The following is a 26460-nucleotide window of genomic DNA, read 5'->3' as shown; positions in this document are numbered from 1 at the left end:
AGTATTGGCAGCATGTCCAAGGAAGTACGTGCCTGTATGAGCTTCACGCTCTTATTTTCTTCGCTTGGAGTGTATCTCAGGGGACTGATCTCGTTCTCACTGGAGTTAGTGAGTTTGACCACTGAGATAAATAGGAACAAGAATCAGAAGTGCCACCTTCTTTAGAAAAATGTGGTATTTGCATGCACAAATGCACTTGTATGGGAACTCAGGGAAGCCCTCTAGTTAGTGAGTGTCTGGAGGCAGATTATTGCTGCAGGTGATACTTCTTGCTGTTGAATATGTTTCAAAAGAATACAAGAGGCAATCTTATCTATTTATTGATTAAGACTAAGAAGACACCAGTGAGACAACAGGAGACACAACACTCAGGTGAGCACAGCCCCTTTGTGCTGACCATGCTGACGTGAAGGAGACAGAAAGCCTCAGCTGGCCCTGCGCCTTGCTGAGACACTGGGGCGGATGAGGTCAGCCCCTGTCTCTGTTACGGCAGTGCTGGGAAAAGGAAACGGTGGCAGCAAATGGTGCTCCCATGGGTCCCCTTTTAGGCACAGCAACATGTTTGGCCCACAAAATGACAGTGGGCTTTTTTGAGCTGACGTCCAAGCCAAAGACATTCCCCAGGGAAATGAAGCGAAACCCCACCCTTCCTGCTACCCCGGTACATTGGGGTAGGAGTACTGAAAACCTTGGCTGTAAACAAAAGGCAGAGCGCCATTTCTCCCTCTGAGGCAGCTTGGAAATATTTTTCTGATTTTGTGCCTTGAATGCCTTTTCATTTCTGTTTCTCCATGACCTAGTTACCCTTTCTTTCCATGAAGAAATAGGCCACAATCACTGTGCCATTATAAAGTCATTATATGTTACCTTGAAGGAACTGAATCATTTAGGAAATAAAGCACCTTTCAGAATGATTTTTCAGGAGAAAGGGACTGAGGCCTCTCATTTCCTTTGTTCCATATAGATTACCGGTAGCATGAACATTCCCTTCAAATGAAATCTCATTCCAGCACAACCAAACCACCTCCTGATGTAAGGGGAAAATTTCTGTTTATTCTTAGAACATAGAAATGTAACCATCCTCATTACTGACTGAACTTTACCAATGAAATACTTGGGAGTCTCCTCTGAGGTTTCCCATGGCTATGTAGCTCTGCATGGGAGGCTTGTATTTGAAGCAATTACATTTGCAGAGTGAGTGGCTCTCGCAGACAGGCTGTGTCCCCTGGAGCCGTTTCCATAATCTATAGCTCAGAATTCAAGTCCTAGATGGGGATTTGTATTAGCGCAAAGCACTGGCAGCTAAATCACATTGCTGCCTTAAACTCTGTGCCAGTGTTTTTCAGCATGGCCAATTAATAGACCTCTGAGATTTTTCTGCTGGAAATGCAGACCTCTGTGTAAAATCCCTGTAAGTTCCCTGTTGTATGGTATATATGAATTTGCTTGCATTATGGGCCTTTCACAGGCCTTAGAAGCCCCCCAAGGTCCCCTGAGTGTTGGTATAAAGCACAACCCAGCAGCCTGACTTGATGACAGAGGAAAACTGATTTATTGGTGAATGTTCCAGTGGCATCAGTCCAGAACCTTCCTGTAGTTACTTTAAATATAGTTCTCAAAATGGATGAGTAGGAAGAGCATGGGACTGTAATGGGTGAGAGGGAAAAATTATTAGGATTTTGGACAAAATTGTATTTGATACCACATGAAGTACAAGCTCATTTTTTGCTGCTGCCCTGGTAAGGCATCCTCTGGGCTGCTGAAGATTAAATGAGGGTAGATAACTTGGTTCAGCTTCCCAGTGAGCAAGGTTTTACCAGGTGTCCCTGGAGAGACTTGCTTGGTGATACTGGGATGACTAAATGGGCCATCACCATCCTCCCTATGACTACGGCAAGGTTCAAGCAACAGAGTTGCTGGGCTGTGCAGAAAACCATTTACATTCAATCCTAAATATCACAAATCACTGTAACACGAGAAGCCCCAAAGGCAAGGCAGCTAGAAAACTGCATAAACTGGACAGAAGTTTGGGGCTTTCCTTTGTTGCCCATGTTCTTTTTCCTGACACTCCTCAGACGGGTATTTTTAACACTGCCTTTGCAATCTGGGGCATGCCTCAGACATAAGATGGGCACTTCTCAATTTACGGTTTCTCAGTGAACTGCTACAAGGGAAGCAGTGTAGTTTTGTCTGACTGCAGCTAAATAGCTAATGCCAGAGTCTCAAATCCCCTGCAGGCAGTGAGTGAGCTGGGGACGGGCTGTGTTGAGGGGAAGAGATGGCTCTGCCCGGCACTGCCAGCTGTTTGGGCCCTGCTCTCTGTTTCCGCTGGCTCCGCATGGGTGCTTTCCTCATCTGAGATTCCTTGCTTTGGGCTCTAACGAACCGAGGACCAGGATTTCCCAATGTGGGACAATCAATCTAGGAAATCACTGATATTGTTAAAATAATGAACAAGCGAAAGAAGACATGTCGGCACATTAAGCAGAACATGCCTTCAGGCGACGCGTCTTAGCCAGAAGCAATATGGGGAGCAAGGGAGGGAGAGTATTACCTAGAAAAGCTGGTGGTCTCCCAGCCTGTATATGTCTTGCTGTCACAGCTCTGTTAAATAGATATTTCCTGTATCAGCCTCTGAGTCTTCCTGGCCATCTGCTCAATAAACTGCAGGGTTTAATGGCTTTGCCAATGCGCCAGCCTTCCCACTGTGACTTTTAACATCTAATGGCCCAAGGAAGGTGCCGCTTCCCTGTAAATCCATTAGTGCACTTTGAGGCTTCCATCCTGCTCACGGTGTTTGGGTACAAGGTCCTCTGCATTGGTTTTCAGGTTTTCGGGTAGTGGCTTTGCTGTTGCTTGTACTCAGGGCCCATGTCCCTCCTCAGGAAGGACTTTCTCAGATAGTAAATGGTGAAGCCATCTTCAAACATACCCAGCCAGTGCTGGGCCTGCCTGGCTTGTGACCATGTTATTTGTCTAAAGGACAGGCCATCACCACCTAAACACTGAAGAGCTCTAAGGAACAGCAGTTGACTGAAGCTAGAATTAATGTTTGATGTACAAGTTATGGAGTAATAGCTTGCTATTACCTCGCTAAGTCATCACTGGGCTTACTTTCTTAATAATAAAAAAAATTAACTAGAATGCTAAACAACTCATATAGGTGCTCTGTTTAGGGCAGAGCAAGCCCAGCTCTCCAGTTCATTAACTAACCTCAGCGGTACAACCTAGGATTACTGTACATGCCTGCTCAGGGCTTAAAGGAGGGAAGGTGTATTGCCTTGAATGTCACAGGAAACTCAGGATTATCCCTGGAGCAAAGATATTTCCTGGGAATAATAACCACTGAAGAACAAAGCGATGTGCAGCTTCAGCACCAAAGTATCTACCAGGCTTGAGCAATTCAGTGGTTCCAAAGCAAAGTCACACCATATTTTCAGCCTCTGAATCATGCTGCAAATAGAGCAGGGAGACAGGACAGCAAGCAGTTAAGAGCCTATTCTGCAAGATGTAATGTGTCCAGCTGCTTTCAGAGGATGTCAGCAGATCGCAGCTCTTCCCCAAATATGTTACAGTCATGCAGGACTGGGCCCTGTGCAGGAGGCTCTAACTTAAGTCATTACCATGATTCCCAAGAGCTTTGCTCTTACAGTGGGAGAACACCGTCCTTTGTGGGGACTGTTTGCATGTTGAGGAAACGGGAGTGCCTTGCTTGGGCTGCAGAGTTCCTCGGTGGCAGCAGGCAGCTTCCTCGGCTGGAGGGTTACTGCCAGGGAGGCAGATGCTGGGGAAAAGAAAGAGATTCTTTTGTAGAAAATTGCTTTACAGATTGCTTTGGGCAATTGCCCAGATTGCTTTACAGTGCCCTCTTCCCCAAAAGATGTGAGCAAGGAACAGGTTTTTAGAAGAGGAGAGGCTGGTGTGGGGAGAGAAGGAAGAGAGGTGCAGTCTTGTATACACCAATTCCAAAACAGGAGGCTGTATTTGTCCCTGATGTGACTCCACTGACATTTCTGGGGTTAAGTCACAGCCCTATGATGTGTAGGGGGCCTCAAAAAACGGCTAAGCACTTTTCTTCCATGTTTTCTATGCATAAGAAGGAGTTTAGTTTTCTTTATAAAGGGCAACTGTGAAGCACACACAATGATGCTTATAATTTCATCTTTTCTAGCTGTGGGGGAAAGTTTAAATAGGAAGGCTCAGGTTTTCAGAGCAGCTGACAAGATTTCAGCTTTCACTACCTTTTCATTGCAATGGGAAGTGTTTGTTCATGTATCTGGAAGACACATGATTCAATTAGTATAACTTTGAAAGCTACCGTGTAAGAGGTGTCCATTTACATAGTCTTTAATGGAAGAGTTAAATGAAACTGCATTTTCCTGTGTTAATCACAAGGTAAGAGCACCAGCATGGCCCATTAGTGCTGATACACAGTAACTTCCTAAAACAACCATGTTAATACTGTATATCTGAGCTACTAGATCATCTCAGCATAACTGCCAACATGAATGAGACCGGAGGATACTCTTGTGGCCGCAGACATTGCCCTGTGAACCCAGAGGGGATGGCACAAGAGTTTGCAGCTTCAAATTATCCAGCCCAGCTCTGTGGTCTGAAATACAAGACCAAGATAGTCTATTCAAAAGGTTATTTTTTCTTCCACCCACGTCCATTAGTACCGATTTGCACTGACATAAAGAAAAACCACATTGGTTTCTTCAACTGCAAGCAGGAATCCTATGCTGACCATTCTAATTCCAGTCTCCAGTTTCAGTGAAATTTAGGAATAAAATATATGAATCACAGAACATAAACAGGATTTGAAACATTCTTTTCATTTTAAAACATCCTGTGTTTGTATTGGCTAATAGTTCTGGCAATGGAAATATGTCACCTTTGGACATGATGTGTTTCCGTCATTCAGAAGCAGGTGCCACTTAAAAGCCAAGTCCTAAGTGCTTGTGAGCTTTGTGGCTGACCGATCCTGAATTCTGGTCTGTAATACCTAGTTCTAATTGTATAAAAGCCAGAGCTGCAGAAAATAGGCAAAATTACTAAATTTATACTTGCATATTAAATTCATTACTTGCACACATCTGCACACATGCAGGTGTGCATATACACACACATGCAGATGTAAAACCTAAGTAAGTTTTACTTCATAGTTGAAGCAGGCTACAGACTTGGACACAATAACAGAATCATAAAATAGCTGAGGTGGGATGGGACCTCTGGAGGTCATCTAGTCTGATCCCCTGCTAAAAAGTTATCTTCAAAGTTATCTCAGGTTGCTCAGGGCTGAGTCCGATCAAGTTCTGAAAATCTCCAGTGACAGAGATTTCACAGCCTCTTTGGGCACCTGTTTTCAAGTGTTTGACTACCACCATTGTGACATTTTTCCCCCTTAATTCCAGTTGTACTTCGTCTTGTGGCAGGTTGTGTCCATTGCCTCTTGTCCTTTCGCTGTGTACCTCCAAGAGGAGTTGGACTCTGTTCTCTTCATAACACCTTTTCAGACAGAGGAATACTGCAATTAGGTCCCCTCTTTGCCTTCTCTTCTCTCTCCAGACTTAAAAAATGCAGCCTCACCATATGCATCCTATGCTCCAGCCCTGTAAACGTCTTGGTGACCCTCCACTAGACTCTTTCCAATTTGCCTATACCTCTCTCATCTTGCAGTGAAGGGAAACTGGACACAATACTTGAAATATGGCCGAAACAGAGGGACACAATCACTTCCCTCAACGTGATGGCTATCTTCGTGCTGATGGAAGCAAGTGAACAACTAGCCTTCCTGCATGTTCACTTATGGTCAAATCGTTGCCTATCAGGCTCCCAAAGTACTTCTGCAGAGCTGCTCCCAGCCGGCTGGGTCCCTGCCCATAGTCATGCATGGAACTCTTCAGGGTTTTTTGTCCCAGGTGCAGGACTTGTCATTTATTTTTGTTGACCTTCCTCCACCCTGTCAAGATCCCCCTGCATGACAGTACCATCCTCCAGTGTATCAGCTTGGTGTCACCCAGGGACTTGATGAAGGTGTAGTCTGTCCTATTATCCAGATCACTGAAGAAGATGCTAAGCAGTAGAAAGCAGCCTCACAGTGACATCAGTGTACGTGCTCAGCACCCTTGGATGCAGCCCACCTAGTGCCACCTTACTTTATTTAAATGGACCATAACTGAATCTTCCAGGATGCTGAGGGAGTGAAGCATTTCTCTGACTCTGCCACTAGGTTAGGGACTTGGGAGGTAGAGAGCAGACCTTGCCAGTAAAAGACCAAGGCAAAGAAGGCATAGAGTAACCAGTCTTTTCCATGCCTTGTGTCACTAAGTTGCCCACCCCATTCAGCAGCAGGTCAACAGCTTTCATCAACTTTCTTTGCTGCTAATGTATCTACAGAAGTCTTTCTGGCTGACATCTCTCACTTGTTTCAACTCCAGGTGAGCTTTGGCTTTTCTAACTCCATCCCTGCATGCCCAGGTCCTGCTCCCATAATCTTTCTTGAGAGCCTGTCCCTTTCCACCTCCCACACACTCCCTTTTTGCATTTAAGTTCAAGCAGGAGCAACCTACCCAGCCAAGCTGGCCTCTTTCCACAACTGCTCGTTTCTTGTGTAACAGGAAGTCTTTACTTATGTTCTTATGCCTTGTCCATGAAAATCAATCAGGTCTCCTGGGCTCCTTTCCCCTTCAAGATGGGTTCCTGCAGGATCCTGCCTGCCAGTTCCCTGAACAATTCAGCATCTGCTTTCCTGAAGCCCATGGTCTCTAGTCTGCTCCTTGCCTTCCTTACTGCTCTCAGGCTCCTAAAATCCACGGTCTTCTGGTCACTGCTGCCAAAGCTGCCACTGACCTTCACGTCTTCAACCAGTTGTGACTTTAGTTTAGTAATCAGGCAGTCACTTACTAAGCTGCAGTAATGCAATTGTTTGTAATGTTGTGACTGCAATGGGATGTGTAATTAAGGATAGTATAGCATGCCCTATTTGTGGGGAGAGGAGTAAAGCTAGGATTTCAGAGCAGTTTAGATTCTGGTTTGAACTTTCTGGCTCTGCCCGGTCTCCGATAAAATCATATCCTTCTCAAGACAGATACATAGACCAAAACCTTAAAACAGCTCACAGAGTTTATAGGTATGGGGACTTTTCCAGGACATATATCTTAGCTGCAGGTAAAAGTACACCTAAATGTCTGGCTATGGTAGATGCCAAGACAGTTGTACTCCGTATTGAAATGATTGCCTATTCTCTTGACTATCAGATTTTACTCTCTCAGGAAAAGATCTTGACATCTCTAGCGATGCCTCACAGATGTTGGTCCTCAGCAGCAGTCAGAGTAGGAGGCTGCATTGACACAAACATAGAGAACAACATGGAAAGTACTAGAATGGCATTGAACAGATTGGCAGCAGATCCTTGCTTTGAACGCAACATGTGGCTTCACTTATTTCAAGAAAGCAGAAATAGCAAGGGTCCTACTAAGGGCAGCAAAAGTTGTTAGGAGCTACAGCTGAAACCTAAAACCAGAGCTGTACATACTCAAGGGAATGTATAAAAAGGTTCCCACCATGTCCACACAGCTCTGGCAGACAGAACCAAAGGCAGTGCAGGGACCCACTCCTCCTCTTGCGTGCATCAGACTAACTCAAGAACTGTCTCTGCTGAGACAGCAAAATTACACAGATGTGAAAGAATAAACAAGAGACTGAAGGTCTAATGCTGGAAATACTCCAGTACCTCCTAAAACATTTATCATGTGTTAGGAAGCTCGATGACTGGACAAGCAATAAAAAAGGTCTTGCTGACGGAGGCTGTCTACAGCAAGGCTCCCTCCATGCTAACATCTGCGCTTCTGGCAGAGCCAAGTGAAGATGAAGCTAATGCAAGACATCTTGATATCATATGTCATGGCAAATTCACTGATGCTTGCAACACTTCCATAAAAATCAGAGGTCAGTGTGTGCTGTTTGTTTTTGAAACCAAGTTCATAGCAACAAAGAGTTCCCAAGTTTCACTGAAGTGTACCTGGAGATTTTGAGCTCCTTTGAAATCAAAACTCCAGTATGTGTGGATGTCCAAGGAGAAAAACAGAGGAAAACATACCATCCTTTAGAGAGGGAAGCTTCTGAGGTTTGTTCATCCCTGGTAAAGCTGAGCAGAGGAACCATACAGATGAAGAGAAAAGAAAAAGGTCAGAGGTAAAGATGGAGATACTTTATTAAGTCTCTCATTTCCTTGTAAGGCAAAAATAAAAAGGCACATGATGGAACTGAAAGATGATACTTTTAAATGAGAAAAAGTATGTATTTTTGAACAAAAGATCTGCTCATTTTGTGGAAGGGATGGCTGAGGGCACTGGCAGGAGCTCAGCCAGCAACAAAGATAATTAACAAAATAAGAACCAGATGTAAATCCATGCAGTAAAGTCATGAACTGATACAGACAGCTGGAAATAATATCTGAGAGGGGTAAACTGCCCTTGTTCAAGGAGTTTATATATCAGTTTTCTAAACTATTTCACTGCTGAATAAATCATTCCAGAAATATGAACACACAATGACTATGAAGATGATAAATTATCAAGTGTTAATACATGTCAGGGTAGTAACTGCTTTGTGGGCAAGGTTGGAGAGAACACCACTGTTTCCCTTCTCTTTCACCCTCTAGGCTTCTGCTCCAATGTAGCCTCACATTTTATTGGGTCATGTTGTTTGGTGAGAGGACAACTTCACATTTGTTTCAAAGACACAAATGCAAGATGGCTTGCCTGTCTAAAATAAAAACATCAATCAGTGTTCATACTGCAAAGCATCTAAACAGGGTAAATCCCACCCTACCTAAGTTGTGCTCAGCTAAGCATGCCTATGTAATATTACATATCCCTTAAAGTAGGGTGACAGCTTAATAAACCAAGACGACTGACTATCATCTGGCTCGTGTTTCTGTTCTGCCAGACCAAAATCCTTTGCAGTTTGGGGGTGGCCAATCTCCTAGGAAGGGCACTGCACAGGGCTAACGGAGGTGTTGTTAACTCATCCTATCCTTTGTTAACTCACCCTATCCTTTCCAGGGCAAGCGGATCGTCAGTGAGAAACGCACCGAGTGCTTCCCTGGCCCAGGCAGAGTGCCAGACCTGAGTGAAGAAGAGACAGACCATTTGGTAGCTTTCCGACGGGGGAGGAGAATGCAGATTGCCATCACCATGGATAACAAGGAAAAAGTAAGTGCATTGCGAATAACTGAACTGCAGCATATCAGTGGCATCCACTTGTTCTGCTGGCATGAGAAAGGCCATGGAGACAGATTAGGAGCTGACCCAGCAATAGGACATTGGGAGAAACTATATATTAATAGTGTGGAGCTTATCACCATAAAACTGTCTGGTTTCCATCACTGTGAAAGAGGAAGGGCTACAATCCTTTCCCTTCTCTGTGATCCTAGCTAGGACTAGCAGGCTCTTAAACATACTGGGTCCATAAGAAATACCAGATGCTGTTTTGGGAGAATCGATGAAAGCACTGCCAGATATGGGGCATGAAACTCACCCCCTGTCTCTTACCAACTTCTTTTTGGGGCCATACAGCAGACCGAGCCAGGAGTGCTGTCCTCTTGACTCACTGCATGACTTAAAAGTTAACAGAGCTGGGCAATATCTGCTTCTAAACCCAAGTCCCGCTGTGCCTGGCCATAACCTACTGGGTGAGCTGGCTGAACTTTGTTAATCTTTGAAACATATTTCAAATACTTCTTCGCAAATACCTTCCTCTTTACACACATGGAGGCATGTGATATTTTCCTATTTGAGAGTTTGCACAGATAAGTAAGAATGCCTGCAGCAAACAGGGTCAGGAAGGAGTATGAAGGAAAACAACACTTAGTGTAGCTGCCAAACACACCCAGGAATGCTGGGAGACCTATGCAGCACCCTCTCTGGGACAGCAGCCAACCATCTGCTAACTGCCCACGTTAACTTCAGCTTCTGCTCCTCCCCAGAGTCTACCTAGGCTCTGAAAGCCCATGTGCTCATGGCTACCAAGCAGTTATTTTGAATGCCATAAACCTCATTTTGGCTGCCTGATCAAGCCACTAGTGACTATCCATTTGCCAGAGGTTCACGTGGCAGGTGTCACCCATTTCAGTCTAGGCATCATGAACACACCTAGACATGATGAGAGTGACCTGACCATGCCTGTGCTGTAGCTGTCCTTGAGGCTCTCAAATGTAATTCTGTGACATGCAGGGCAAGTGTCTCCACTTCTGCTCTTGCTGGGCTTGTTTAAATACTTGTCTCTCAGGTCATCAAGGCTGAGACTGTGCTAGGAGAGAGTAGTAGGAGGAGTGCCTAGATTGTGGCTTCAGAACCTGAGCCTTGTTTTAAGTGTATGGACAGCCTTGGAAAAGGTAACCTCTCATATGCATTCATTATGGAACATGAAATTTGAGGCTGAGGGGTCCACATACGTGGTTTTGGCAATGCCTTGCTCATATTGGCTCCAAAGCAGCTAGATTCAGAGTGTGTAAGAGAGCAGGCCTACAGCTGCACTGGTTTAAAGCCATACCTGCCTACACCTTTTTACATGAACCACAGAAGATCTGATGCTGTGAACCGTAGGCTGGCAAAGAGGGTGTGAAGTCCCTAATGCTTGGCAGATTTGATTTTGGTGATTCAGCAGAGGCTGGTGTCTTGGGTCTTGCTCCTGCTACTTTCACCTCCCACTGTGCTACCATTCATTTAAGGCCATTCATTTAAATTAATTCCCAATGAATGCACTTACCTCCATATAGCAGTTCAAGGAGCTCACATAACTCTGTCAACCCTCCTTTCCTCAATTGTACATAGCCGCAGTGGTCTCCTTCACACGGCTTGGGCTAGAAGGTAATCCTGATAATCCCCAGGAATGCAAACAACTCTATGCTGCTCCTCCTCAGATACCAAAGTTCATTAAAAGTCTTCCCTTTTTTTTAACACCTTAATCCAAACCCAGTCGCTCAGTTGGCAGACGGTAGGACTGAAGCTCAGGCACTCTTCTAGCAACAGCGGGCTGTGAGGGAGGCCTATTCGGTGCTGGATGAGAGGCTGCTGATGCTGACGTCCACAGGGAGAAGGATTGTGCAGAGCCATTTGGTACCTTCACACCTTGGCTGAACAAGAGAAGGATCTCTGTCAGGAGCACGGGAAAGCCACAGAGGCTTCATATAACTCTAGCTATCAAATAACACTACCGAGGAGCAATATATGCCCTCAGCATTACTTAAGACTGAAAAGAAAGGTTAGTTTTGCTTGATCACCTGGTCTTCTGGCTGGACAGATAGCCTGGCTCAACAGCAGTCTTGGACTAATGTCGCTGGCAAGAGCTATTTAGGGATAGCATCATGCTTCTTGCTGGCACAGAAAAATTCTCCCCTGCTTTCTGTTACTGAGCTTTGAAGCATACCTCCCCCAGCCTCTTGGAAGCTCACAGAGGGCAGAATGGGAGCTTATTGCTCCCTGGAAGGCAGGGTGATTTCAGGGACCACATGCTCTCCCAGCCTGCGCAGGAGGCAGGGAGCAAGCACAGGGTTTGCCATGGAGCACACCTCCCACAGTGGGAAGTGGAGGGGCCAGAAGAGCATGTTAATGAGCTTATTTTAAAAATGGGCTTTTGTGGGAGCATTTGTTGTTGTTCTTTGGATTCCTCTTATAATTTAGAAAAAGATATAAAAGTGTTTGAAACTCTAGTATCCAATACCTGTTACCAGCTGGATATGTTTCAGAGTCCAGCTGAGCTCAGGAGATTTCCTTGTTCCTGGTGACTTCACTAGACTGATCAGGCCCTGCTCCATCCCTAGTTAGTGAAGATAGATAGCTTCATAGTGCCATTTTAATTGTGTAACTTCAGATAACAGCTACAACAGCCAGGACAAAAACCAGCTCTCAGCACACAGGCACCTTACAACGTGACAAAAAGATGTGGCTGTAAGAGAGTTAAATGGTTGAATTTCACGGTCACTTCTGCAAGCTACTTTCTTCCATCCGCACTTGGTCAACCTTTTCCCAGGATCAGTGACAGAAGCAGATAGGGCCTGAAGTGACAGGTCACGTTGGCATCCCACACATCATGCCAGCTTGGGCTGGTTGAGTCAAGGGAGATTTGGTCTGGCCCACCCTGTCACTTCAGCTGTTCCTAAGCCGCGTTAAGGATTAGTGTTTTAAACAACTGCTTCTTTTTTACTAGTAGTGATAGCGCTTGAAAAATTGTAATCAGGCAAGTCTCTCTCACGTGCTGTGCCTCAGAGCAATGTGTTTCTCCAAGAGGCACTGGAACACTGCAGTGCAGAAAGCAGATCAGAGTTAGTAATACCAAAATGCATAAAATGCTGTATTAAATAATTTTAGCCTGCAGGACTCAATGTGTGTCACAGGGGTGTTGAATACAGCAATTCATTTTGGAAATGGAAGCCGAATCCCACCAGCACTGGTGAATCACAGCATCCACAAACCCTGGCAGCCCTGGGCTTCAGTTCCCCCCACATGAACAGGGTTATAGCATGCCTCTGCCTTCCTGGCTATGGTGATGATAACCATGTGAGTGATGCTGAGTGGCTCAGCGCTGCATCACTTCAGGAAAGCTGGTAAACAGGGAACCAGCTGGTAAACAGGGAAACCTGCCCTGGTGGGCTCGGCAACCCCAAGCCACTCCAGCACTGCAGCAGAGCTGGGACCTGCCCAGTGTGGGCCGTGCACTAATAGGAGTGTTAGTTGTTTGTGCAGCAGTGTTTGCACGAACACTAAGTTTTTGTAGCAGCAGCCAGCATCAGGGAAAGAGCAGAAGAGCAGGGAAACCTGCAGTCATCCCTCCCCTCCTATACTTGCCAGCCCCCAAGTTAGGGGCCTCCTCTGCCAAGAACAGCATCTTTCTCCTTGACAGGCTTTTTGTTGTCTGAATTCTAATCTTTTTTTTTTTTTTTTTTTGAGTCCATCTAAACTTTATCCCACACACATCTTGAGCCAGGAGCTGCAATGTTAAGTGACGTGCTGTGTTGAAACATGCCTCCCTTCTTTTTTTTCAGACTTGTTACTTGATAACTCCATTTGATGCTTCTGCGTCACGGGAAGCAGTGCATAGATCATCCCCTGTTCACTTTCCCAAAGCACAAACGATTTTATCGACCCATTTCACATCTCCCTTTAGCCATCTCTCCTGCAGGCTTAAGAGACTGACCCTATTTAGACATGTCTGGTGAGGAAGTAGTTCTGTATTTTTGATCACTCTCATTGTGCTTGTTTGTGCCTTTGTTATTTTTACTATATTCTTTTAATACAAGAGGACCAGAACTGTACATGGTATTCAAGCTGTGGGCTCTTGTGGATGTACTCAGTGAAATAACAATGTTTCTGGCTTGTTCTCTATTCTTCTCCTAACAACTTTGCATTTTCTTTGCTTTTTTTTCTAAATAATTGAGCTAACATTTTCAGAGAACTAGTCACAATAACAACAAAATTTCATTCCTGAGTGTTAATCATAGTTCAGGCTTCATTACTGTGTGTATATATATAAGAAGGGGCATTTTTCTCCATGTGAGTTATTTTGTATTATTGATATTGAATTTCATCTGTAATTTTATGATGCAGGCATTCAATGTCAAGAGATCTTTTGCAGCTCTTTCCTGGCAAATTACATTCTTTGCTCTGGATGATTTAGTGTCATCAGCAAACTGTCATCTCTCTATTCAGCTCCTTTTCCAGACCATTTATGAGCATGTTGAGCAGCACATGTTCCAGTGGCACATCCCTGCTAATCTTCTACCATGGAAACTGGCATTTTCTTGCCACTTTTTGTTTTCTATCCTTTAATTAGCTGTCAATACAAAAAAGAAACTTCATTTTCATCCCCAAATTGATGAGCTACTGGGAGAGCCTGATGGGGTATCAGTGTTGTCATCCAAATAGCTGTATCTTAGGACCTGAACTGAGACCCCCAATTCAAGGATTAGCTTTCAGCATCCCTTATTACCTCAGCATGGTCCATCCTTTGGGGTTTTTCGCCTCATGCCGCAGCTGGTTCCCTGCTCATTCTGGGTTATTTGTGTCCTCCCTGTCACAGAGGCCTCTCTGGTGCCTAGGAGAGCAGATCACATGTGTCACTCTCCCTTTGGTAACATCCTGTAGCCTGGCCACTGTCAAATTTGCCTCCTCCTCTCTGCACTTGCCAGATTTATCCTATTAAAACATTTAATGGGCATCCTCATTATCCCACATTTTTCTCTATTTTTATTCACGATGAAATTCAATAAAAAGAAAAAAAAAAAAAGACTCCCATTCTTGCTACCCTTGATGCTTCTAGCTAGCACCACATTGTCAGTCCCAGACCGCATCGCAGCTGGCAGCGCACAGCTGTGGCAGAAGCTGCCAAAGAGGAAATGCAAGAAAAAGAAAGCTGTTCTCATGATTTTCTTTTCTGAGACAACCCCAGTGCCTTATATTACCCTGCCATCCTGAAGCCTGTTTTTTCCTACCCAGTGAAAGAGTCTTTCACTCTCTGTTAGCACAGAGGGCTGGGGGGACCAAATTATCCTGTCTCCTTGCAGAATGAATTAGCCTGAGCACATTACTCTACTGATGCAACTTCATGGCCTCCAGTGCTTCTGCTAGCTTGGAGGTGCCACATCTGGGACCTTTCTTCCCACCTCTGCCTGGCTGCCCCTAAATCTGCATCAGGGCTCTCCCTGCAAGTAGGGCCAGGGATAATGCCTAATATTTAGCACCAGTGTTCCTAAAAAGTCACTCCATGCTCTGGCAGTGTTTCAGGATCATTAACACATTAGAGCTGTGAGCCAGCAACCCAGGACCAGTGGAACACAATGGTTAATCAGCAGGTTACAAATAATCTTTTAAATGGACAGTTGATAGGGCTTCAGGGCTTTTAAACTGTGCTTTTATTAACAGAGTTTCCCAGGATGGTATATCAGAAGTGACTGTTTGTAATCAAGAGACACAAAAGCTGCTTTCAGGGGTGTACACAGATGAGTCTGACTCCCGTGCTTGCATAGGAGAGGAACCAAACCTGTGGCAGGAGAAACACTTGCTTTTACATTGCAGATGGGAGGGGAGGATAGGCAGAAAGGGTGGCTGAAAAGTCTTTAGCTCCCTTCAGGCGGCACAATTAGTAGGCAGGTTTTTCAAAAGAGTTAGAAAAAAATAACCTCTCATGTACTAGTTTCAAAAATCCTGCCCAGTGGGGGAGCCAAGCACTGGAAAACCGGCTCTAAGCTCTCGCAAAACTCTCCTCCTGTAGAAGAAATACCAGTTCTGGTGCCGACATGTGCCTGAAGAAGTGGGTACCAAAAGGCTAATTTAACATCTGTTGGTGCTTACTTTTTAAAATAAGAAGTCCTGAAGTAGCCCAGAGACATCGAAGCCCCTCAAACCTTTTGGTTTGGAGAACTGTTAGTACAAAACAATGGTTAACATGGCTGGATAATGGCATCAGCATTGTCGCCATTGCACATTAACATTAGCTGGATATATATATGTCTGAAGGTCAGACAAACCCAGCAGCAGAAAGCATTTGGGATCCCAGGGCCGTATCCTGGTTAGGAGCAGGCTCTGCCCCACCCCGGACCATTCTGTGGCTGAGAAATTGAGAAATCCTTCCATAAATCTCAGGATGAACAAACGTAATCTTCTCTGTCTACTTTAGGTTTTTGTTCCTTCCTCACATCTCTTCCCCTGTTGTGCAGGAACAGTTAAACTATGAGATGATAATGTCATTGTCGTATTTCATAATTTTGGGGGCGGAGAGAAGGAAGGAGGAGAAAAACATGTTTTGCTTCCCCATGGCCTGGGTGTGTCATAACAGGCTAACGGCAGCTCTGGGGCAGCACAGAACTAATGCGAAAATCTGCTCCTGAGCAAGTGCAAAATCAAAGCTAACCATGTTCCCTTAACTGCACAGTTAGACCTGCTTTCACGGTAGAAGAGAACTAGATTTTTTTGGTCCTCTCTATTTTCCACAGTGCCCTTTGAGAACCAAAAATAGAAACAGACTAAGGAAAAAGGCAGCCTGGCTTTGAGTGAGGGATGTAAAAGGATGGAGAGTTGTACAGTGTCCCTGTGCCAAAGCAATTTGTAGTGTGCACCGAAGAGCTAGCACCCAAAACGAGAGAGCCTCCGGGATGCAGGTCTCCAGTGCTGGTCAGCCATGCAGGAGCTGCATCTTCTCCTGTGTCACGCGAGCTGCAGCGTGGTCCCTAAGCTGGGCTGTCCCAACACATTTCCTAGGCGCAGGCTCGTTCTTCGCTGCTCCTTGGCAGAGAGAGGGCTGAAGTCAAGCTGTGCTGAGCTGCAGACAGACAGAGGCACACTGCTCCCCCCACAGCTTACGCACATGCTGGCTCAGTGCTCCGGCTGTGCGGATGCTCTGGCTTTCCGGTTCCCATCTTCAGGGACACAGTTAGGCATTGTAAAGGGTCCAAACTGAATCAATCTTTGAATGAGCTTGCATGAGAAATATGCAGACTCAGATGAAACAATAAGCACACCCATGCAGCTCCCTGCCTCAGTTTCCCCATCAATTATGAGCTCTTTGACATTTCTGAGGTGTCAGTGCTCCTTCTCTCCTGCCTCTCCTCCCACACAAGGTTTCCCCCAGGGATGGAGGGGCTCCAGCTCTTCTGCAGCAGCCGGCTCCTTTGTATTCTTTCTAAAATGGTGAGGGTTTTTTACAGCTGCTTTAAATGCTAAACATCCATATACACCCTGCTCCCCAGCCAGCCTCCCCAAATAAGCAAAGTTTCCAGGTTTCTGCCGTTCTAATCTCTCTATAAATGCAAGGTCTCAGTTTGGGGCTGCAGAGACTCATTAGATTCTTCGCTATTAGGTTCTTCAAATGGGGCTGCACAAGCAGTTGACTTTGAGCCTGGTGAGAGCATTTTTGGTTATGTAAGTTTTTGCAGCAACCTTTTGAAATAAATACCCAGTATCATCTTTCACCATATCCTGGCCTGTTTTGCAGCAGGCCAGGATATGGTGAGGGGTGGCTTCTCTGAGCACAGACCCCTCTGCATTTTTTCCCAAATCTTTGCTGAGAAGTCCTAGGACAATATAGCTAACATCTTCCTCATTATTTCCATGGATCTGTTTACACAAGCTTCCACCTGTACTGGAGCTACCCCAGCTTCATACCAGTCAGACCAGTGAAGCTGTCGTGCACTAAGTGCAATGTCCATGAGCACTGGCTATATGGTCACACTTCCCACCTGCCTCAGATTTAGCACATACAGACAATCCCCAAAAAGACTGCCCCCAGCTCGCTCCGTGCACAATCCCACCGGGTACATGGGAACAGGCTGCAGCGGGGATGAGTTGCCTTAGGAGGCTGGGCAGAGCCGACAGGTATTGAAACTGGTATCCCAAGTTTCCAGTATGCAGTCCCGTAATGCTGGGCTAAACCTGGGGCTGGCAAATGACTGGAATAAAAGTCCTGTTTCCAGCCTGGGTTGGACCTCACTGCACTGACACTTTCTCGAAAGGCTGACCTGGCAGTTTGTGCTGTGACTTTGTTTCAGTTTTGCTTGGCGGTGCAAAATGGCAGGATGATAATCTCAGCCCCACACACTCCCTGGCCCTGTAGCAGTTCAGCAGGGAGGGGAATTTGGGGATGCCTCAGCTCCACTGGGTACAAGGGGACCCTCTGGGCTGCAGCATGCCGGGGCCTCTCCGCTCCTGGCAGCATTTGTGCGAGGCAGCCCCAGGGCTGCCATGTACAGTTACAAAACAGGGGGAGGCAGCTGTGATAAATGCTGTACCACATGGCAGCCGCTGTGCTGCGAATTGTGCTGTGGCAGCGTCCGGGTGGGAGTGGGAGCCGCTCGCCGAGGCGTGTGGCCACCCCAGGGCAGAGCCCCGAGCAAGCACTGACCCCCTGCCCTGAGGGGCTCAGCAGTGTGGGGGGCAAGCTGGTACCCTGCCCTCAGCTGCCCGGCACATGCAATAGCGAGCAGCCCTCCCAGTGGCACCCTAACAATACTAATCTAACCAGAAAGCCTTTCTTGAAAGATATTTATGCTCTGCAGATTATTTTGCTAAGACTGTGATCCCACCCTGGCTTCTGACATAGCTGTGTCTGTATTATCAGTCCCACATAGGGGCAGAGAACTGCCTGGCCCATAGCATGCCTCATGTTTAGTGTCTGTAGTTCATTAAGCCGGAGGGGCTAATTTTCACCTCCTGCCAGGCAGGGGGATATCAACACTAGAGCAGAGCTTGCCAATCTGGTGGCAGTATGGCTAAAGCCGGTGGAAGCAGGGATGGACCCTGGTAGAAGGGCACCGTGTTTGACACGGACAAAAATCACTCCCAACTTTACCATGCTGGCTTTTAGCTTCATCTTAGATGGGCTCCCAGCTCTCATACAGTTGAATCATAAGCTGAGTCTTTGGCCCAAATCTGAAAAGGTACCTGAAATTTGCTCTGCCTTGGAAAGAAATGGGACCATGCAGGACACCTCTCTGCATCTAGCTTGGGAGGAGAAGGGACCCGTGGGAATGCATGCCTTTTTCTTGCTTTTCTCGTACAACCCTTACTTTCTGACTTCTTTTTTTCCACATCAGTTTGATTCAGGGCCCCAGAAACCAATCTTCTCATTTGCTGACCTTTTCTGGGCAGTTCTTACATGTTCTGGTGGGCACAGGGTCAGGCACTGACTCCCCTGCCAGGAGTCCTTGCTTAATCCTTGAATTAATTCTTGTGTCTGTGCTCTTGCAGGCAGAGGAGAGGAGAACAGCAGAGAAGAGGCGATCAGACAGTGACAGAGGCCCAGAAAGTGAGCACAGCCGGAAGGTGAGCGGGACCCTGCGTCCCTTAGGGGGGACCCTTGTCTTGGAAGAGGAAACCAGTAGGACATGCCTCCCCACCAGTAAGAGTTGCCTCAGTCCTGAACGAAGCAACAACGTGCTCTGATGTGGTCCCCACTGTTCATCCCTCGTCATCCAAAACTTTGCTGAGCAGCTAACACACCTGAAGCAAAGCAGTGCTGGAAAGAGGTGACAGGGGACGTGCCCTTCACACCTTGTCATGGCTGCTTAAGGCCCTAGCACAGCAGCAGGGATGTTACGAAGGGTAACGTGCTCACCCATGTGGCAGCACAGCCCTAGCTGGTTTCTCTCCCAAAACCGTTTGCTTGTGGGTTGAAAGGCTCAGGTCGTATTAGCTACAGCTCCTCACTTCAGCAGAAGCTGAGTGGGATGGAGGTAAATTAAAACACAGGCCTTCCCACTGACTGTTTAATACAAACCCTGGAGGACATGCTGGCTCCCCTGAGCCTGCAGATGCTCTTAATTAATGGAGCACAAATTGAAAAGCCCCACCTCAATGTGATTCATTAGGAGGACACAGATGGGCTCTCAAACATTAATTCCAGCTGACACCCCCCCTCCCCCAGCAGAAAAGGGGAGCATGATAGCCTTGTGGTCTCGCTAACCACAGCTATGCTGCAACTGAGGTGAGCCCCTGGTCAGGGATTAGCCCCCCCCCGCTCTGCGGGCCCCACAGCCATCTCTGCATCTACCCATGAGAGAGCATGGGCACCAGTCTCAGTCTTTCCCTCACTTTTGGCTTCCCCTTTACTAATGGTCAAGGTAAGATGTAGGGCACTTCCCTTATCCTCCAGCTCTGGAAGTTGAACCCTGCTCTCACAGGCTGCGTGCTGCTCAGTTCTTGCATGCTTCTCCTCTGTGGGCACATCAGGGTCCATCACGGCAGAACCCTCTGTGCCTTACTGTGCTGTGGAGCTGGAAGCTGTAGGGAGCATCTCCAGGCCTGTGCCCCAACCCAGGGAGCACTGCTTGCCCTTGCTTTGCCCTGGTGTGCCTTGCCTTTCTGTGGACCTCATCTCTCCCTTCTTGGGGATGCAGTCTCAGGTCCCCCAGCTCCTGCCAGCTAATGAATGGAGGAGCAATTACTGCCACCCCATCTCCAGCCCACACAGGTGGGTCTCCTTGGTAACAGGGCTTTCAGTCACTCCTTCCCTGCTGCTCTGCTTTTATCAGCAGTGCAACGCTGAGGATTTAATTCCTGTTTGGGAAAAGGGTGAGGGTGGCTGGCATGGAAGGGCACGTGTATGAAGTGATGAATTATCCACTGGTAATTAGCACCCCAGGACTCAGCTCTGCACTAAGCTATTCGCTACGCAGTGTTGCTTGACAACACACCATGGCCAGTTGGCTCCTGTTTCCACCACATCCATTAACCTGACAGCTGGGTTACCCCTCCCCCCCTTCATGTGCTCCATCAGCTCTGAACTATCTTTTCATGAAGCTTTGAATTTTTGCACAGTGGCAGCCCTTAACTAGTCTATCATGAGGAGGAGTGATAAACCAAGAGACTGAAAGCAATGAAGGTGAAGAGCCCCTTTGCTCCGAGAATGCTGCTCTTGGCACTTGTAGTACTGCATGCCCTGGTCACAGGGTTGTCCCCAGCCCTGTGACTGTGGGCTCCTGTGGATGTCTGGTGGTCACAGAAGGCTGTCTTCCTTCTCGGCCCTGTCAGTGTGAAGGATTTCATAGGCATAACTTTGATTTAAATGTCTCAGTCTTCAGGTGGGGGGATTCATCAGCCTGGTGCATCTTCTATGAGAGTTCAACCTCTCAAACTCAGTTGGGAGACATGGTGAGCACTCCAGGAACTAACTATATGCCATAAGTAAACCTTAGCAAAGTGCCTCTTCCAGGAAAAATTGAGGAGGTTTTGTTCTAAAACCTTCAGGTGAGTAGGAACACAGTAGGTGAAAACCACTGTCTAATTTATGCCTGCAGTTAAAGTGACTGCAAGTACAAATGGGGTGAATCAATCCTGTGACCATTTGCACACAGAATTACAGTGGCATGCTTTAAAAGTTTGTAATCAGGTATTGAAGAACTAGAATGAAAAACTACATCTTATGGCAGCTGCTTCATGGATCAGGAGGTTAGATATCACTACAAGAGCCAGAGAAACATTGTGATTCAGGTTAGGGAAATGGCAGTGAAGCCCCATCTCATTAAGCAACAGGATGGCAAAATCCAGGGGTTTAGGTGGAAGCGATTTTAATCCTTCAAAATGTAACACTATTCGTGTAGTCTGGATGAAGTGGAACAACTTTTCAGAAATATGTTGCCACAAATTATCGTTATCATTGTTGAACATCCCTGAGAGGGAATGGTTGCTTTTTCTGATTTGGCTATGGATTTACAATGTGACTCCAAGCAAGCCATGTAACTTCTTCCTGCCTCAGTTTTCCTCTCTGTAAAGTCAACTAGCCCTGGGACCAGTATATTTAGGCTAAATATAAAAATTTATAAATATAAATATATTTAGGTAAAGCAGACCCCTTCTGTGTGCACATCACTTTAGAGAGAGAAACTGACCTTGCTCCGAGTTGTTTTCAAATATTACTGAGCATTTCTGGTGGTGACAGTACAAAGTACACTGAATGAAGCTGTTTCAGACATTTTTGTTAACAAGAAGCTCTTTTGCCTCCTCTAGGACAGTGGAAAGTCAGTCCAGAAGAGCCCTGGAGACCTGAGTTTCCCCATGACTGGACGGGAACGCTCGGAGTACATACGCTGGAAGAAGGAGCGAGATCAGATTGACCTGGAGCGACTGGCACGTCACAAGAACGCGAAGGGCGAGTGGCGGCGGGCTTGGGATGTGGAGAAGTCAGAGCACATGTAGGTCCTCCAGTGTCCTGGGGTGATTTGTCTGCAGCAGGCCATCTAAAGCCAGTGATGAGATCTTGTGCAGATATTTATTGCTGATCTAATCCCATGCTGTCATGTGCCTCTCCCTGACCAAATTCACATTGCTGTCTCTTTCTCCTCCTGACCATGAATATCAGTGGGACCAGATATCAGAGTGATTCTCATATTTTCTTTCTGACATGAGGTCTCCTACCCTGATAGGAGATACTGTGTGCTGACAAAGATTGCCTGCTTTGGTCCCACCAGGACTTGGGACTATGGGAGGGAGGGGAGCATGAATCAACACTCAGTCTACATCTGGAGGATCCTCTCCATCTCTGCATGGACAAATCCAATGGCAGGAGGGTGCAGGTCCTCTTCTAGAAACAGGGATGGACAAACTCGCATTGCTAGTCCACAGGTTTTCTCACTGCCCTGCTTGTTTCTCCTTTTCAGTCACAGGACAGGCCAACATGCCTAAATCCTCCACACCTCATACACTGAGCCTGTTCAGGCACTGTGGTGCAAGGGGATCACTTCAAAAGGCTGCCTATATGATATGGAGGAAATGCTGGGGACACCAGTATGGCAGAGCTCTTAATAGGGTCTGACACTTCCCTGCTTTAAACACTTTCCCTCTAACTGTGCTTGTTCAACTAGGTCACACCAGCTAGAAAGCTTTGGAGGATGACTTGGCACCTGCAGTAGGATAAGGTTTTGACAGGGTGTGGAATTAGGGAATGTTACATAGGTTTGCTGATAGATTGTACAGGGAAGATAGGTGGTACAATCTTTTGGCTGAGGGATGGGACCAAATACATAGATTTTCAGTCACTGAGACCCAAATAATTAGAGGTGAATTGACTTAAGTGGGTGCTGAGTGTTGCTGGCAAGACAGCTCTGAGCCCTACCGTTCTCCTGTATATCAATTTTTAAGAGAAAAGCCGTAAAACAAAACAAGCAGGATTAGAAACCAACCAAACAAGTCTGATCTCAGATGACAAGTCCTGAAGCTACTTCAGATTGCGTTTGGAAGCTTGGGAAGCTGCATTCGAGTGTGGAACAGCTACACTACAGGCATCTATAGGCTTCATGGATGTTCATAGAATTAAATATATATATGAGTACTGATGTAAAGGTTTTAGAGGTTCTCCTTTGGGGTAGAATTGCCTCACAGCCTCATTTCTCGTGATTAGTGCATGCAGTTTCAGCTCCTCCCGATAAACCTGCACATATTTGCCAGTGGGCAGGTGCAGAAGGGCCGAAGGCTGGAGCCTGCATCGTCTCGAGGTCTCCTGCCCACGCTTTTGCACACTGGAGGAGAACGGTCAGGTCTGACAATGCCTGTTTTTAACCTGCAGGTTTGAAGAGGACTTTGTTAAGGATGGGGAGCCAGCCTTGGATAATCCCAGCAATAAGAAAGGTTGGCAAGGGACACCTAGACTCTGTCCTGACGCTAGTGAATGCTGATCGTGCGAATCCCAGTGCCACAGCAGCTGTCGTGGCTGTCAGTTGTGAAACTCTGCTTTCCTGGGCAAACGCCTCTGAGCGCAGTGTTGGGGTCTCAGCCCTCTCTGCTTTGCAGAGTGCTCAGGGGATGGGATTTGAGCGTCTGGGTGCTAGTGCTTTTTACCTTCCCAGGGAGAGCAGTGGCTTCTGTAACCTTGTACGACACAATACGGAGGTTCAGCGCTGCCTCCTTTCCCAAACACTGGTTTGAGAGGCAATCCTATTCCAGAGCACATCATCTCTGATCCCTGTGGCACATGCTGGCTTCTTTACTAGCATAAGTCCATCATGACTCCTGTTTCTCAGGAGATGGACTGGCAGAACAAAGCTTTCCCTTGTGACACCCTATTTGAACGTCAGGCTTTCTGCTGCACGTCCATTACAGAACCTCACTGACTTTCATGCATGCTTTGCTTTGTCCTTTCAGGGGGAAGAAACGCAAGGAAATTCCAGCACAGGTCCTTTCCTCCCAATGGGAGAGGTGAGTAAACCACACAACTTGGTTGCATCACCCCACTAAATGTCAGCACTTCTCACATGCCCTCATGGAGAGAGTTCTTTCCAGGCACTCTAGCAGATTTGGAGTGCCCTTTGGGAACATACCATGTGGCTGCTCTCATAGCTGTGTGGTATGGTCTGTGCTGTGTGGCAAGGGAGAACAAGAACAATTCTTCCAAGAACAGCACAAGGAAGACTGTATCCAAGGAATAAGATTTAAAGTTATAATTGGAATTTGGAATAAAAAATGCAGGAGAAACACTCCTAAATTCTTAATTTGTATTTATTACTTTAGAAAATATATGTATAGTACGCATACAGCTTCAGAGGCTTCCCCCTCCAGAGGTACTTCCCAGTGATACAAGGATGTTGGCCCCTTCAGTGGTCCATCAACTGGTTCTGCCTGCTCTTGCATGGCATTTCCAACCTGTCTTCTAGGTGGAGGACAGCATGGAGTGAATGTGAGCGATCCTGGTCCGAAAGCAGTACCTGCTGTGAGCAGCCGAGCCAAAGGAAAGGACAGACTGACCGGCAGAGCCAGAAGGTAAGGAGGCTGGCAGCAGCGCTGTGAACTGTTGGTTGTGATATGCATGTCCAGGTCTCATTCCTTGCCTAATTGTGAAGAGGGACAGACAAAAAAAAAAGATATTGTTCCACAATGGCAGCTGTTCAGATGAGTTCAGGTTGGCTGGGACCATGTCTGGCAGGATTTCACTTTGTGGGGTTTGTGGGTGTACTTGTGGGGTGCATCATCACTATACTGACTGCACTGCAACGACTCTGTGCAGAACAGCCCAGGGGGGTCAAGGTTACTCTGTGACCAGATTTGGGTAGCACTGGCACATGCCCCGGCAAGCTTTTGAACACATCTTATCTGACTTCCAGGTGCTGCTGATACAAAGGAGCAGCCTCCAAAGATAGTTCCCAACTGAACCAATAGTAATTAGGACTGATACTGTAGTACAGATGTCTTGTCTTCTTAAACAACTCTTCTTAAAGATCCCTGACCTGGTGAGGAGGGAAGTGGCCTGCTCCTGCCAGCTGTGGGCAGCACACACCAATATAGTAATTTGCACAGAAGTAATTTCAGAATATCAGCAAAACTAAGTGCATTTTACAGGTTCGCCCACATCCTCCCAGGGCCCCCCCCCCGCTGCTCTCCGTAATTAAATTTCAGTGCAGTCTCCAGTTTCCTGGAGCCACACTGATGGTTTAATAACAGTGATCATCTTTGCAGCACTGCCATGCCCTTTAGCAGGTAACAAAAGGATGAAGAGTTGATTACCTACCCCAAGCCTCTTCATTTATCCAGATACAAAACCATTCCGGCAGCATTTAAAATTAGCATTCTTCAACCATCAAGGTCAGTTATGACCATGCAGTTAAACAGATACATGCTTCATAGGTTTACTCAGCATTTCCCAGAAGAATTTAGTTAGTTGGAGGTCATCTGCTGCTTGCTGTTACTTGTCTGAAATGAATAGTGTTAGGCAGGGTCTGTGTGTGCAGGATTCTGCTGTGTCAGGACAGTAGTAGGTCTAATATGCAGAGCCTGGCACTGTATTAAGCCTGAAGATCTTATAATGTTGCTTTCATTTTCAGCTGCTCTGCTTTGAGGAAATGCACTTGAGCAGCCATAACTCTCAGCTAGTTATGCTGTGGACTGGGAATCTACTTAGAGCATAAAGATGGGTTATCTTCTGTCTTCCTAAGCCCTGTTAGTTAATCACACTTTTTAAAATTAAATTTAATTCTGATAAATTAATGAAGAATAGGATCAACAGCATGCAAATAATCAAGTTAGCTTTGTTTGTAAGTTACATTCCCCCCCTTTCCATTCTTCAGCTCCATCCCAATAAAATGTACTTGGGAAAGAAAAGCTGATGAGCTGTGCTTATGCTTCCTCTCCCCTAGCCGCTGACTGCAGCATCAGGGAATTACAGCAGTTCCCAGAGGATGTGCAGGATGGGCATGCAAAGTTTTGCTTTATGTTGTTACTTTATGTAAATACCTTAGAAGGCTTCAGACTGCAGGCTGAATGTTGCTGTTCAGAAACTATGCAGTGATTACATGCAGTTCTGCCCCTCCTGAAGATGCCAACCCATCAGGGCCAAACTCACAGACCTCAACAACTACCCTCAGGAGTAAGCATGGTTCTGCTTCTGAGGTTTGCCACTAAAATTGGTTATTTGTGGTAATAAAAAGAAGGACAGGGAGCTGGCCAGAGGGAGAGGCAGAAATAGAATTTTAAAAGTGACGGGCTACAGGGCAGGGAGGGAGGAACTGAAAAACAGGTACAGGGAGCTGGACAGAGGGAGATAAGAATAAAATTTAAAAAGGGACAGGCTACAAGGCAGTGAGGGAAGAACTAAAAAGTGGGGACAGGGAGATGGACAGAGAGAGACATAGAAAGAAAATTTATTCACAAGAATTACTTCAACAGCTGCACTGGAGGAGAGAAACAGAAAGGGAAAATATATCCACCTGATACTGTATATAGGAAGTTAAAGCACAGGTAGCTGTTGGGCAGACACTGCTACCCCCACACTGGTTATAAGATTTTAAACAGCCACAAATGACCTGACTTTAGGTCATCATCCTTTCTAAAAGATAGCACTTCTTATGGAATACAGCTTTCCTAAAAATCACACACCAGTTTTGGGCTAAACTGGATTCAGGGGGAAGTCTACTGATGCAGCATTGCTGTCTCTACTTCCCTCTGAACTTAAATGGATCATTTATTATCAGTTGTCTAAGTC

At 46.3% G+C, this 26460-nt stretch overlaps 1 protein-coding gene across 3 annotated transcripts in view; it reads left to right on the top strand.

The window, feature by feature from the left end:
- CCDC9B (coiled-coil domain containing 9B) overlaps nt 1-26460 on the top strand; it is a 53811-nt gene that overhangs the window by 9791 nt on the left and 17560 nt on the right. For 2 of the 3 annotated variants that reach the window (XM_052811306.1, XM_052811308.1), the window contains 6 exons: nt 9069-9218; nt 18744-18818; nt 21501-21685; nt 23056-23117; nt 23631-23684; nt 24140-24245. In XM_052811306.1, coding sequence (XP_052667266.1) covers nt 9069-9218; nt 18744-18818; nt 21501-21685; nt 23056-23117; nt 23631-23684; nt 24140-24245 — 632 coding nt within the window. Of the gene's footprint in view, nt 1-9068; nt 9223-18743; nt 18819-21500; nt 21686-23055; nt 23118-23630; nt 23685-24139; nt 24246-26460 lie in introns of all 3 variants that reach the window. The other variant, XM_052811307.1, reaches the window with a different exon arrangement.

Source organism: Harpia harpyja, chromosome 16, assembly GCF_026419915.1.
Source record: "Harpia harpyja isolate bHarHar1 chromosome 16, bHarHar1 primary haplotype, whole genome shotgun sequence".
NCBI lineage: Eukaryota > Metazoa > Chordata > Aves > Accipitriformes > Accipitridae > Harpia > Harpia harpyja.
This window is presented reverse-complemented; position numbering and strand designations above follow the sequence as displayed.